This window comes from Ambystoma mexicanum, chromosome 2p (genome assembly GCF_040938575.1).
Source record: "Ambystoma mexicanum isolate Mex_15411 chromosome 2p, UKY_AmexF1_1, whole genome shotgun sequence".
NCBI classification, from domain to species: domain Eukaryota; kingdom Metazoa; phylum Chordata; class Amphibia; order Caudata; family Ambystomatidae; genus Ambystoma; species Ambystoma mexicanum.
Genome location: NC_090923.1, coordinates 921,392,434 through 921,407,800, shown reverse-complemented (window position 1 = coordinate 921,407,800; position 15,367 = coordinate 921,392,434). Strand labels below are relative to the sequence as shown.

Sequence of the window (15,367 nt, the reverse complement as noted above, 5' to 3'; positions counted from 1 at the left end):
AGTCCATTACTTGGGTGTTATTCTAGACACGCTCTAGATAAGTGGCCCCTGGTCTGGGCTGTTTTGAAATCATGTTTTTATCAGCTCCGGCTTCTCCACTGAAATTTGATCTCGGTTGTATGTAGCCACAATGTCTCCTTGGTAGATGCCATCTTCTCATCCCTTCTACACTACTTTAAAGGAGTATATTATTTCCTCCTTCAGTCGTTTATCACGATGGCTCCAATTTGTATAGAAGGTGGCAGCTCAAACTTTCTTTCATTTGAATCGATGGGTCTGTATCTCCTCTGGTCTGTGAAGCCTTAACCTTTCAATCTCTGTGCATAGTCCACTGGGTGTTTTGTCAGATGGGCCCACCTTTTAAAAAGTTTTAAAAAATATATTTTAAAAAAACCTTTTGCTCCTTCCACCCTGCACCAGATTTATTTCTGCGAACCTTAGGTGATGGTTGTTTATGGTTGGTGCGTTTTCTCTCCAAAGCCCACCATTTATTACAAGTCTGCTCCTGGCCCCAAATGATAGCATGTTTGTCACAATAACGTCAGTTTCTGCTCTTCCCTGCTTAACATTGTTGGGTGGTGAGCTGAAACTGTACACCACTATGACTCTTTGGAGGTGGTCGCATGCTTTACAAATTCAGATTGCATATTATACGAGTTTCCTAGAAAAGTTGCATGGCAAAATATCTCATGCCCAATAAAATAGTACCAAATTAGTGTGGGGGTTTTGTGGTCGATTTTGAGGAATCCTTTGAGTCGGGCTGCAGCATGCAGGACACATCTCAGGGGTGCCACAGTAGTCGCCGCAAGTCGCCTTTCCACCATTCCGGTAAGAGTACCAAGGCATTGACAGCAGATCTGAAGTTGTTTATTGGGATAAAGGGCTTGATTTTCTGCAGGAGAGAGAGTTTGTACCAAGCTGCTTGTGTCTTCCTTGCTATGTGCTGTTTGAAGAAGAAGTATCGGTTGATAGCAAACCCAATGGACTTGCCACGTGTGGCTAGCTGAGGTGTGAAGCCCTAGACGTGCATAGCAGAGAGTCGGGTCTTGATGTCTGTGTTGTTGTCATGAGTAGGAATTCATTCTTGGATGGGGTGACCTTCAGGCAAGCGCTGGACATCCACGACTGGATCAATGGGAGGCAGGCCTGGACTCTGTGGATATCTTTGATGGAGGTTATCTTGGAGGTAGAGATGTGTGTAATCTGCGTATTGATGGATGTGGATGTTGTCTGGAGCGAGGATGGTGTATTAAAGGTGCTAATTCATTGCCAGATTGGGGGGGAGACATGCTACTTAATGAAGTAAGCATGAAGGAATGGGGCACCGCCAAGGGGGGAGAGACATGAACTGCAGTTACGCCATGAAAGAAGGCCACACAGGGAAATGCGGGGGTAGGGTTGCATTGTGTATGCTATCAGCCCAGAGAGCTTTTGTATATTATTACGAGATGTGGAAAAAATACCAGGTAAACACATTTAGCAGGGATGCCCCCAGGTTGGGCCTCGCCCGGGAAACCTGCTCTGCCCTCTATGGGTCGGGGAGGAGGAGGACGGGGCTCCTGCTGTGCGTCACGGGCAGACTGAAGCAGCTAAGACAACACTGAGTGATGTAATGACAGGGCGGCAAGCCAAGCCTACGGGCACTTGGGGGTAGCGGGGAAGTGGACCTAAGCCAGAGAATCATTCACATAGCTACGAGTGCCTGTCAGCAGGTGGATATGGGTATGGGAAGCTGAACAGAGTGGCGTTCCTGGGAGGATCAATCAAACGTAAGTTTCCTCATGTCCCTGAAAGGTGGCCAGCCTTCAGAGTATCCACCACAAGGTTTGCAAAGGCTGTTATCCAGCAAGGAGCCATGTGAATGTCTTCCTTCCCACCAGAAGCTGGGTGTCTTGTGTTCCTCTCACAATGGTGCTGACCAATGGCAGAATAATAATGTCCTGGCAGTCAGCACAAATGTTATTTTACTAATTGCAAACTGTTCCCGGGAAGGGTGAGAAGCAATGGCGCCACATGGGGAGGCGATGAGTCGGTATACGGTTTATCTATTTGCTCCAATCACATTCTACTAACATACGTTAAGCCCTAAGGATATGATGTAGTTTACCCAATGAGTTTCTTGGGAAACATGAAAAATGTGAACATTCTGAACTACAACTGTTTCAAATGTCTTGTATTTGTAGTATAAAACTAATGTTCACTATATGCCCAGATGTCGGCTCTCATCAATCAGTTCCAGTCTACTGTTTTGTTTGATTTGCCCTCTCCCAGCTGTAATAAACAGCGTTGTTGCCCGATGTGCTCCTTTTTGGTTACAATTTTTATACAGGGGGAACGGAGGACCCCTGATACAAAGAGGGCCAAGTCGTTACATGTAAATATTGATGATCACTAAAGAGAGGATGGATCATTGCAGGATTCCACACGTGATGGGTAGAGTTGGTGATCTGGAGGAATCCATTTCTACAGACTGCTGGCAATTACAAAGGTGGGATTTGAACCAGCTGAGGATGATCTCACTGGTACTCATGCAGTGATGTAGATTATCGGTGAATGTCTGGTGGTCTACTATGTTAAATACAGCTGAGAGGTCAAGGAGAATCTGGAGGCAAGGGATGGCCATCATGAAGGATTGTAAGGATCGATCACCCAGATGGTAGCTGTTTTCTGTGCTGCATCTGACCTCTACGAACCAGTAAATGCCAAGTCTTTATATTTTTCAAAAGACCTATTTTAACATCTAGCTTTCCACAGTGAATTGTTTTCACTCTTGAATAGGGGTTTTCACTTCAGTGTTTCAACCAGAGAACTAATATATGGCACTGTTGCTGGCTTGCAAATACAATATTGTCGTTGCCATCCTAAATTCAGAGACTCCCTTGATAGAAAAGGGTCTTATGTAATTGAAGGTGAGCATAAATGCTACCGTTTTTGTAATGTATCCCTTCAAGAAGTGGGTTCAAAATAAGCCTGTACAGTCTCGGACGTCTAATGCGGGAGCAGGCTTTCATTTTTGGCAGTGAAGCAGAACCAGTGTTTACAGTTGGAGCTAATCAGTGACTTACTGTGCACAAGACCCAGCAGGTCCACATTCACCACCTCTGTGGCCAACGTTTCCTACAGGAAAATTCCATGCCTGCATACATTTTCTCCTCTTATCAGGTTTGTGAGCAGAGCCTATGTTCCCTGTCAATAGGCCAGGCAAACCTCTTTGGTTGTATCTCTGATTTAGGCTATAATTATGGCTCTGCAAATGGTTTACTTTCTTGGTACGGGACAGCACAGCCTGATGACAGTAGTGTCCAGATAGGGTTGATGACACCAAATCATGTCTGAGAAGTTGATGACCAAACCAAAAACTGAACAGTTAGCACCCTAATGTACCCTGTGCCTTGGTCAGCAAGACGGGTATCGTCAACATAAAAATCCATCGTTTAGGTACTCAAAGAGGTAGGGGGTGAACAAAGAAGGAATCAACAGTTTCCATTATTTGAAATCCTTTTATTTGGCTCTATCAGGTCCTCGGTAGGACAATCCAGGAGAAACCTCAAGGCATGCAAGACCAAAATAGAGCTTGGATTGGTTGGTGCAGCTGATGATTGTGGTATCAAAGTTAGTCAGCCCTTGTGTCTTCACAAGACAAATGAGTCACAAGCCACCTATGCCATGGCAACACGAATTTACCAATAAAAGAATGTTTATACATGTGTTATTATTAAAACATAGTCTACTGACATTATGGCCATTAGTTACAAAAGACCACAAAAGCATAACAATAGAGGCACATGTAAATAATGGCACTCACTTGGTGCATTTAGAAAATGTACCTTTCTACTGTTAATACTTTGCATGTTTCATTCTACAATGAGGTTTGTCACAAATGGAATTTGACACCATTTCCCTTCTCAGTGGTACTCCTCCCACAAGAATATGAAGGATGATCAGCTGTGTCAAGTCAGCCGGTATCCTGTGCTGTGGTCTGAAGTATGCACATAGCCTCGGACACATTGTCTATCTTCTGTTTCACAGCATATTGAAGTTCTTCTAAAATATACTAGTATACATCTTAGCTGAACGTTTATTAAGCCATAGCACCGTCACACAGTGGCATGTAACTTGTCCCTCAGTGTCAGAAACAAACTGTAGCATCAGGAATGGTCGACATAGGAACTGTCAAGGCCAAGAGAAACGTGAAGGTCTCTTTTTGTTTATAGTCTGATCTCAACGGTGATTATTTTTCCAAGAATCAACAGTGATGGAATTAGAAACCATATTATAGCAGGTTCTGAGTGGTAGGTATAACTCCTGGACATGACTCCTCCAAATGGTTCCGTTGGAAGATGGGCTCCTATGGTTTAGCGTTGTAGCAAAAAAGAGATCGAAAGCCCCTCTGAGGCTCAACTGTGAAGAATCCAGAGAGTGTATCCATAAGAGTAGAGCGAGGAGATGGGACTCCACAATCAGAAAGATCAAAGCATACACGGGGTAAGCCAGAACTGCACTGAGATTAGGGAAGTGTAAAGAGAGGACCGCAGGAAATCTTGCGGCGAATGAGAAGGTAAGTGAAAGCACTGCGGCATAGCACCGAAGCGCAAAGCAAAGGAGAGAGAGTCGGAAATTAAGACAAAGGGCACAGACGCATCTGCAGGGAGCAGGCGCTGTGCTAGAGAGACAGAAGGGAGAAAAGTTCCCAACAGTGGAACTGAAAGGAAAACTAGCATTTGGTAACCAAAAGGCTGCAGGGAAACTAACCGCATAGGTTGCAACGCGCCGAACGCTGGTGCAGGTGTGGCTCAAGAGTTATGGCAATGGCAGCAGTGAAACACTAGACCGCAACTCACGTTGCGCACAGAGCGTGGTGGAATGGCTAATAGCCGCCTAGAGGTACTATGGGCCACAGGCACCACGGAGAGAGGCGCATGACAGTATGCATGACAGTATGCCCCCTCCCATATCGGGTGCCACCCGGCTTCCCCGGATGTGCCCGATGGAATTTCCTAAGGAGGTCTGGTGCCAAAATATGTGATGTAGGTTCCCATGAATCCTCTGATCTAGAGTACCCTTTTCAATGGACCAGATACTTCAAGCGACCTAGCGGGAATCGCAGATCTGGGATACCTCATGCTCCACTTCAGGAAAGGTCGGTGTTCACAACAGGTAAGGTCGATGACCATGGTCTTGGGCTGCCTCCTTGAGGAGAGAGGAATGAAATACTGGATGGATGTGTTGAAGGCTAGGGGCAATTTCAGCCGAAACATCACAGGATTGATCTTGGCAAGAATGGTGTAAGGTCCGATGTACCGGGGGGGGGTATCATTTGGACGGAACGCGCCCAGCGCTGCTAGTACTTGGTAGAGAGCCATACCCTGGAGCCCACGTTCCATTCAGGTACCTTCCGGCGGTGTCGGTCGGCTTGGATCTTATATGCCTTCTGGCTGTCTTCTTGGCAAAGCTTGGTGGTCTTGTGTGCTTCTGACAATTGGGATAGGGTGCCTTCGATGGCCGGTAGATTGGACTGTACTGAGGTCAACAGAAGCACAGTGTTGGGATGTTGTCTGTATGTACAGTAGAATGGGGTAAGACCGGTGGCTGTATTGCAGGAGTTATTAAAAGCGAACTCTGCTGTGGGTAACAGAGCCACCCAGTTGTCTTGTTCCCAGTTGATGTAGCATCAGCGATACTGCTCCAAAGTGCTGTTCAATCGTTCAGTTTGCCCATTGATTTGGGGGTGGAACCCAGATGATGGGGCTTGTTCGATACACAGGTTGGTACACATCGATTTCTAAAGCCTATTTGGGTATTGGCTACCCTGTCAGATTTAATCTTATTCGGCATGCCTTGGAGGCAGAACACATCTTTAATGAACACCTCCGCCATGCTTGCGGCCGTGGGGAGTCCAGGTAGGGGTTAGAAGTGTGCTAACTTGGACAGAGTATCCACTGTTACCATGATGCATGTGCATTATTGGGACTTTGGTAGGTCGACAATAAAGTCTGTTGTTATGCGACTCCAAGGGCGAGTAGGCACGGGTCCCTGTTCGAGCAGACCGATGTGTCTGGATGTGACATGTTTACTCCTAGCACACACTTTACAAGACTGCACATGTCTTTTGACATCTGCCATTAGTCCAGGCCAATAAAATGATCGCCTAAGCAAGTCCAGGGTACCGGCTTGACCTCTGTGTCCAGCCGTCTTGTGGTCGTGACACCATGCCAATACTATTTTTTTCGGAGGGAGACTGTGGATACGTAAAGCCGATGTTCATGAAACAAGAGGCCTTCCCACTTGATGAGTGTTGTTCCTGCATCTGGAGGTACCTCCTTAACTTGTAGAAATGATGAAATGTGAGCAATGATTTTGTTCCTAGCGAAGAACCTTTCTGGTTGGAGGGAGGATTGCGACTGAAGGACTGTTTTACGAGACAGAGCGTCTGCTAATGTGTTTTGACTGCCAGGGAAGTATGTAATCCAGAAGTCCTATTGCACGAAAAATGGGCTCATCGGGGCTGACGTGAATTGACACAGTCCATTGATTGTAGCAACGGGAAATTCTTATGTTCAGTCCGTATGGTGAAAGGGTGCAGACCTCCTTGCAACAAATGCTGCCACTCCTCACAGGCTAGCTTCATAGCTAAGCGTTCCCTTTCTATCACAGAGTAATTCCGTTTGCTCTCTGTGAGAGTACGCGAGAGATAGGCAATGGGATGTTCCTCCTGGTCTTGTTCTTGCAACAGGACTGCTTCTATTGTGGTGGCAGAGGCGTCGGTCTCAAGAATGAATGGTTTCCTTTGATCGGGATGCTCTAAAATAGGAGCGCTGTAGAACAGCTCCTTCAGGCTGTTGAAGCGCTTGAAGGCTCCAGAGGAAGGGCATAGAGGATTTCTTTAACAAGTGTTTTATGGGCAGGACCACCTCAGAACATGGGAATAAAACGCCTATAAATTTGGATAGTCCCAGAAACCTCTGCACTTCTTTTACCGAGGTGGGAGCGGTCCAGTTGAGTATCACCTCGGTTTTCTTGTTTTCCATCTGTACGTCGCCTTGAGACAGTATGAGGCCAAGGGAGGGTATGGTATCTACTGTGAAAATGCACCTTTCTTTCTTAGCTAGGAGATGTTGGGTCTTCAGCCAATTCAGGACCTCGGTGAGATGGTGTTTGTGGTCTTGGAGATTCCGAGAGAATACTAGGATGTCATCCAGACAGATTATGACCGAGATGTACATAAGGTCTGAAAAGATGCGGTCCATAAACCGTTGAAAAACGGCTGGGACACTCACTAAGCCGAACGGCATCACACTGTATTCGTACAACCTAAAAGGTGTTCTAAATGCCGTTTTCCACTCATCGCCAGAACGGAGCCTTAACAGGTGGTATGCACTGCGAAGATCTAACTTGGAGAATATTTTGTCTCCCTGCACTGCCTCGAGGATGTCCGTGATGAGGCATCGGGTAGAGATCCCTGATGGTAACCTTGTTTAACCCTCGAAAATCGATAGAAGGCCTGAGATCGAGTGAATCCCTTTTTTAGTATGAAGAAAAGGGGAGCACCTGCTGGGGACTTAGAGGGTTGAATGAGTCAGTTGTACAAGTTGTCGTCCAGATGGGATCGGAGGGCTTTCTTCTCGACCTGATACAATGAAAACATCCTCCAAAAGGGCACCAAGGCGTTTGGTGCCAGGTCGATTGAGCAGTCTTCTGGTCGTTGGGGAGGTAACTCCAACTGTGTTTTGTCTGAAAAGTCTACATCGAAGTTCGAAAGATGAAACAGGATCGTATGCACCCCAATAGTAGTATTGATGATGGACGGAAGAGTGTGCACCTCTTGATAGGATATCCCATGGAGACAGTTCTTTTTACAAAACGGAGAGTCAAACCTAATTGGTTAGTGGACCAGTCGATCCGGGGGTTGTGCATCCGCAACCATGTGATTCCTAGTATCTTTGGAAAATGTGCTGCATGTATTATATCAAACATAATGTTTTCCTCGTGATGTTGGATGGTTACCTTTAGGTCTTCCGTGGTTTGTGTTATAGGTCCAGAACTAAGAGGGCTACTGGCGACTCCTTTGACGTTTTGGTCTTCCTTGCGGTTGATTCTGCGTAGGCCCATCTTGTCTGCCCAGATTGTGTCCACAAAGTTTACTGCGGCCCTCCAATCTAAAATGGCCAAGGCTTCAATCTTGCGTTGGTCTAAGGTGAGCAGTGCATTAAGCACCATCAGTCTGGAATCCTCCGGGGTGTGTTTTGGACTGATTGAGAGAGAAACATAGGGACTGGATGCGACCCCTCTGTGGCCTGTCCTTCCTAGGACCGAGGGCTCTCATTTCCCAAGTGTTGTGGTGGGATCTGTGTGCAGTCCCGAATCAGGTGTTTGTCTGATTCGCAATAAGCGCATAAGCCCTTCTCTCTTCTGCGTTTCTGCTCTTCTGGTGTTAAAGAGGGTCGGGCAGTTCCTATCTGCATTGGTTCATCTCTCTGCGATGAGGTAGAGGCCATAGGAGGAGGAGGTTCCGTAACCAGAGCAGCGTTTTGTAGGCGTCGCCTTTCGTATTGTCTTTCTTGCAATCTGTATTCAATCTGGAGTGCTGCTGACAGTAGTTCGGCGAGGGAAGCAAGAGGAGTAGTCCTGGTCAACTCCTCTTTGATCTCCTCTCTGAGTATGTGCTGAAATATGACGAACCGAGATTGCTCGGGCCACCCAGTCTCAGTGGCTAACCTCTTGAAAGAAGTAATGTATGAAAGAACGTCCGACTGCCCCTGTCGGACGTCCAAAAGGTCTTCGCAGGCTGAATGTGATCTCGGGCCTCTCAAAAGCATGCTTATGTTGCGCAATGAAAGCCCCATAGTCCTGTAACACCGGGCTGGAACTGGTGACCAGAGGAGTTGCCCAAGCCAGAGCGTTTCCTGTCATGTTTGAGATGGCAAACCCTACTCTGACATGGTCGGTGGTGTAGGTATTTGCCCGGAAGGTGAAATGAATACTGAAAGTATCCAGGAACTCATTAAGCTTTCTTGGGGTTCCATCGAACTTGCCTGTCGGTAGAGCCATGGGTGGCAGGTCGACGTGTCGGGGATCTCGAGTCGATACCATTTGTCACAACATGTTTTCCGTTTTTAGGTTCTGCACTTCCAGAGATAGATTCTGGACAGTAGCTACCAGTTATTGCAGTAGCCATTTCTGGATTTGGGCGTTGCAAACTGTCAGCCCCATTGGACTGTTTGTCCCCTGAACCCTAACTCTCCTCATCCTCACCTGAGAGACTGGATTCCGAGCTGGTTGGTATCTGGGGTCCGCAGGGCATGGTAATCCTTTTTTTTAATTTATTGTTTTTATGAAGAATGTGTCGAACCCCAGAGGAAGCCACAGTGAAATCCTCCACAACAGCACACCTGTGACTCCTTTCCCGGGAGGGATTTCAGGGGGAAAAAGCCTCACAAAGGCGCAAAAACCCTAATAAGCAGCAGGTTCTGAGTGGTAGAAATAACTCCTGGACACGACTCCTCCAAATGGTTCTGTTGGAAGATGGGCTCCTATGGCTTAGAGTTGTAGCAACAACAAGATCCAAAGCCCCTCTGAGGCTCAACTGTGAAGAATCCAGAGAAAGTGTATACGAGTAGAGCGAGTAGACGGGACTCCACAATCGGAAAGATCAAAGCATACATGGGGTAAGCCAGAACAGCAGTGAGATTAGGGAAGTGTAAAGAGTGGATGCGGGAAATCCTGCGGTGAATGAGAAGGTAAGTGAAAGCACTGCGCCACAGCACCGAAGTGCAAAGCAAAGGATAGAGAGTGGAAATGAAGACAAAGGGCACGGATGCACCTGCAGGGAGCAGGGCACCGTGCGAGAGAGAGACAAAGGGAGAAAAGTTCCCAACAGTGGAACTGAAAGGAAAACTACCTTTTGCCAACCAAAAGGCTGCAGGGAAACTAATTGCATAGATTGCACCGTGCCGAATGCTGGTGCAGGCATGGCTTAAGAGCTATGGCAATGGCAGCGGTGAAACACTAGACCGCAACTCACGTTGCGCACAGAGCGTGGTGGAACAGCTAATGGTCGCCTAGACGTAATCTGGGCCACAGGCGCCACAGAGAGGCGCATGACACTTTGCCACCAGCCATCACCAACCATCATTCTTAAATTGTATGACAAGGATAAGGGGTCAGACGAGGCATGCACAGATGGACCCAGCTTACTCCGGCCTTTTCACCCATTGTTTGATCTTAATAAAGCAACCTTTCATCTTACAGCTATGCACGTGGTTGTTTCCCCCAACCTCTTGTCTCTAGATTAAATCTGAGCCTTGATCTGGCCTCTTTTCACTGGCATTGGAGCACCCTCCTGGGCCAGGACTTAAGGAGCTTGAGTCCCTGGGCCTTTTATATAAGACTTGCTTCCCTTCTCTCCTTCTCCAGGTTTCCGCCAGCCTCCTTTGATTAATTTTTTGTACACCACCTTTTCTCTGTCTCTCCTTTTCCTCAAACATTCCTAACTTTCTCTTCTGTAGGGTTCCCCTCCTTCACTCTAAATGGAGATTGGCCTTCCACTTAATTTTCTCTCTCGGTATCCTTTTTCGACCTCCTCTCTTTCCTCTTTAGTTGTTTCTCCCCCACCTCCTCTCCTTCAACTTTCCTTCAGTGTTCCACCTCCCAACTTTATTTCTCTCTGTCTCTTCTTGTACCATGCCCTCTCCTCAATCTCTTCCCCTCTCCTTTGATGTTACTCCTTTCTCTTTATTTGATGTTACTCCACCTTCATCATCTGTACTTGAACTTCCCCTCCACTCTCTCGCTTTGCTCTTCATGCCTTTCTCTTCTATGTCCATTACACATTCCTCCTCCAGTGATCAAAATCAAGATTTGATAGGCAGGGGCTAAAAGCAGCTCCTGTGTATCCAGCATTAGCCAGTGACCAGGATCTACCACTGGAGAACCACGAGCTAGTAGATGGCGTTCCGCAAATCTAACTTCCACATTAAATGCAAAAATATAATTTTGTCCATTATGGATTACCCATTATGCTCTAAATGTTGTATAGATGTGTCTTAATGTTTGTTTATAGCTCGCCTCAAGCGCCCAGATTTAAATTCACATTGGTGTGTTTGTTCAGCATCAGGTAGCCTGGGAGCCAAAAGTAGCTCTTGGTACTGTTGGTGTCAAACTACTGTAGGTGCCTTTCCCCGGCTTACTACTTGTGAGAGAAAATAAAATAGCTGACACTGGAAAGAGGCACTGAGACCCGGCTGCAAGAGTTCAAAGGATGGTTTATTTCTCCAGCTAGGAAATAACCCAAAAAACCCTTCAGCCTCTCATTACATCACACTTATATTTATATTAATTAAAGTAACTCTAACAAAAAATGCTAAATGGACCCGATTGGCCAGGCGGTGTGGTGCTGTAGGTGTGGGTGTCATCTCTTCCTCCTGGTTGGCTGAGTGGCTGACGAGATGACGGACGTCAAACATCTTGTGCTCCACGCAAGTCAGGGTCCGGTCACTGTGGTCACTACCTAAGCTAATATGTTACACACTAAATAACACATTATTTAAAACATTTTATGCTACTTGTCACATTTCTATATAAGTCACACACAATGATTATTGTCAGTACAATTGCGTCTTTCGTGGTGTTAATTGGAGGCCTTGACCTTATTGTGCATGTAGAAGAATCAGGCTATGTTTCGCATCTTTTCCTAGGTTTCAAACTCATTAGTACAATTAAAACATATATAGTAATAAAAATGCTTAAGGTCAGTAAGGAGTGTATTGGGTGGGTTTTGCAGCACAGGCGAGGGTCTGGCACTTGAAAGAAATACCTTACAGGGGGTGCAGGGTCAGGATGGCAATAAATTGTTCTAATGGGGGTGGGTGGCTTGCACGTTTATGAGGAAGAATCGAGCAGAAAGTGCTTAGCTCATCCTGGTTCACATGCCGGTTCTCAGACGAACAGTGATCTCAGAGGAAGAAAACTGTAGCATATTGATTGTTGCAACTTTCACCAACTTCAGCGTGAGAATAGAAGCACAGAGCTTTCCTTCGCAGGGGGAGTGCAAGGGTGGGGGCCAGCCAGCTGCCTGCCCGTCTCGTGTGTGTGTGTGTGTGTGTGTGTGTGTGTGTGTGTGTATGTATGTGTGTGTGTGTGTGTGTGTGTGTCTGTCTCTGTCCTTGGCTGCTGCGGTGGAAGGGGAGCTGAGCATTGCTGTACTATCGCAGTGAGGCCTGTTAACCCAAGATGGAGTCGAAAGGGGGCACAAAAGATGGATGCCTGTGTCCTGCTCAGTAGTCCCATCTATGCAGCAGTCAACCATGGTTAACTTTACATAAGGGCAAGGGGCAATCCCACTACCAGAGGCACGTGGTCCAAGCCTTGTACTGAGGAGCGTACAACGCGAGGGGGCCTGAGGACCCCTCGCTCCCATACACTACCCAGGCTCTTCTAGACCACAAGCAGGAGCTAAATCACTCCCAGCCCCTTTGTATTCGAAACATAATCCTCATCTGTGGTCTCTCCAGCAGTGGCTGGTGAATTTTGTAGTGGGGGGGGGCAAATATGCAGGATCGACCTTGGGTAGCGAGGGAGTCAAGCCAAGGAGTTTACTGGAAGGTACGCTGGCTTGTGGCCCGAAATGTGCAGACTGGCTCTGTATGTCTAAACCTTTTGAGCAGGCTTGTGGAGCAAGTCACTGGGACACACAACTAGTGATACAGGAATAATTTAAAGAATTTTATTAAAAGAAAAACATAAGACTATTGCATGGAAATTGGTTCAAGGTGGCAGCTACATGAAAGTTGTTTGGTAAACACTTGAACTTGATTATATATGAAGGCCAGCAAATAAAAAGGCTTACAGGAAGTTTCAGACAAGAAGCTCACTTGCTTAGTGATTTCTAGAGCTCAGTTCCTATCCTTTCTTGTGGGGACCACAAGGCCACTCCACCTCTCTCAGGATTTAAGGCTTCCTCCCTTGGCCAATTGTCCCAAACCTACACCCCTTCATTTTGGTCACCCCTTGGCTTTTGGGTCTCTCCTCCCCCCCTCAACTCTTCCTCACTGTAACACATCCCTATTCTGGGGTTCCAGGGGCTCTTCACCCCCTCGCTGGAGCACACTCCTCTTGTGGGGTTGAAGGGGCTCTTCTCCGATCATTGGAGCACATCTCTCTTCTGTTATTGGGATTCTTCTTTCCTTCAAAAGAGCACACCCCTGTTTTGGGCTCAAGGGGATCCCCTGCTCTGGTGCACTCTAGCTTCCCCAGCAAACTCATCTCCTCTACGCCCATTCCTAAAAACACTACCTCTGGATCATAGCCTCAGTTGTAAAGCCCTCAACATCCTTCTACTGGCTGAGACAAACCTTTAAATAAATTAGATCATTGGTTTCCTATTCCAAGCCAGGAAAAAGAAGCGTATAAAAGGTTTTCCACCATTTTGGATTTGTTTTAGTTTGTTTCCAGTGCAGGAGCTGGTGTTTGCCTGCTGCTCTGCTCCGCTCCTCTCTTGCCTCTTGCCTCTTGGATACCCCATGCACAGAGCTTCCTTTTGTTGGTTTCTGGTGTTTAAAAGGTCATTTCCATGGGCATTACAAAATTTTTTTTCATTTTGGATTCGGTAAGGAAACATTTTTCTCCTTAACCTTAAATGCTGCAGCCGCAAGGGAGGGAGCAAGACTTTTTCCATTCAAAAGCACGGCTGCTTGGAGGGGCAGAATGGAGTGAGTTCCCTGTGAGAATCTGCTACTTTTTACTTAAGAGGTCTCTCTGAATGTGCTAGTGTTTTCCCATAGCGTATCTTCCTCTGAATCCCTGGTAGACATTACAGAATCTGCTTTTGAGCTCTAAACGTGATGCATCCTGGGAGTTGCAGTCCCTACCCTCCTGTTTATTTAGGATGTGGTAGTTCCTAACTAGTTTCTCTTTTTGGGGGTTCAGGAATAGTTCTGGCTCTGAATTGGAGGGATTCTCTGGTAGGGTCTTTGAGGAGAATCCTGTGGGCTTTGTCTGCAATGCCCCACAGTGGGCAGGATGTAAGGTTAGCCCTGTGACTTTGTTACATCACACAGCCTAGCCTATTTGGTCTTGGACATTGGTGAGGCCTGCGAACCAGGTCCTGTCAGCCCTCTCTGTATGTCTTTTATGTTTGTGTGAGCCGCTCTTATCTGTTGGAGATTCCCTGAATATCTGAGGCACTAACCATCAAGAATGAGGGAATAACTATTGCCTTTCAATTTATTGTCGCCAGGTGCAGAACCTGCGTTTTCCTAAAAGGAATAGTTCCTTATTTCTTGCCATGTGACGGACCTTTGCCTTAGGACAGGGGCTGAGTGAGGGTGACCAGGAGATCCTGCAATGCCACCCCAGGGGCGAACCTTCCCTAGCTTGGGGAGATAATCTGACCTCCTTGGTCACATCACTAGAAGATCCCATAATCTGGCAGGGGTCTTCGCCACATAGGCTGGCGATGGGATGGAGGTGCTCGGGGTCCACATACTGCTTCTGGGCCATTGTGGATTGGGTGGTAGGCCCTTGCTCCCCGGGTAGTCCAATCCCTATTCCCTAGCTTTGACCTTGTCACAGCACTTAACCTTAAAGTGGTCATCTAGTGAAATATGTGACAGTAGGTTTCCATCTTTTTATTAGTGTTGCAAGATTGGGTATAGGGAATTAAACAGAGTTGTCATGAAGCACAATTTGTTAAAAACATTGCTTAAAAGAAAAATGTAGACCAACAGATAAAGTATCGGCAGAAACATAAATGTGGATACCCTGACTAAATCTAGAGAAAGACCAACATGCAAGAGAAAGACGGGTGTGTCCTGAATACTGTTGAAAGTTGCCATTCACTGTTTGTAGGGCCGTTGCGTCTGGTTCAACCCATCCCAAAAGTCTGAAGAGGAGGCAGAAGAAGAGGAGGGAGAAGAAGAAGAGAAAGGGGAAGAGCCTGATGAACCAGAGCCAGAAGTGGGACCACCTCTACTGACCCCTCTATCTGAGGATGCAGGTATCCCATTTCATTACCCCTTTCTATGAGAATGCAGTTAGCCTATCTATCGCAAACATATTTTTCTTGCTCTTCTCTCCGTCTCTCTCTTAATCACTACCTTTTTTGTGCTCTTTGAGAATGCAACAGGCCTTCTACAGGCCTTGACTTCTAAGCATGAAGATACCTTATCTCTTGGCTCCTTTCCGATTTGACAAGGTAAGATCAACAGCTTACTTGTGACAGAGATTGTAGTTAATCTTTATTAGGGTCAATGTTATTGGGCTTTGGGTTGGATAAACATCTATGATTCTGAGTGTTTAACCTACCCCTCCCCCCAACCCCCTCCCCCAGCACTACAGGATGGCTTATATGTCTTGCTAATGTAAACAGTGC

The 15,367-nt window shown here is 46.7% G+C and overlaps 1 protein-coding gene across 1 annotated transcript in view; it reads left to right on the top strand.

Annotated features, from left to right (window-relative positions):
• The window catches only part of RSPH6A (radial spoke head 6 homolog A), a 114,705-nt gene that overhangs the window by 61,944 nt on the left and 37,394 nt on the right, over window positions 1-15,367 (top strand). Inside the window, exon 4 of the mRNA XM_069644646.1 lies at window positions 14,845-14,992. Within this exon, the coding sequence (XP_069500747.1) occupies window positions 14,845-14,992 (148 nt within the window). The remainder of the gene's footprint in view (window positions 1-14,844; window positions 14,993-15,367) is intronic.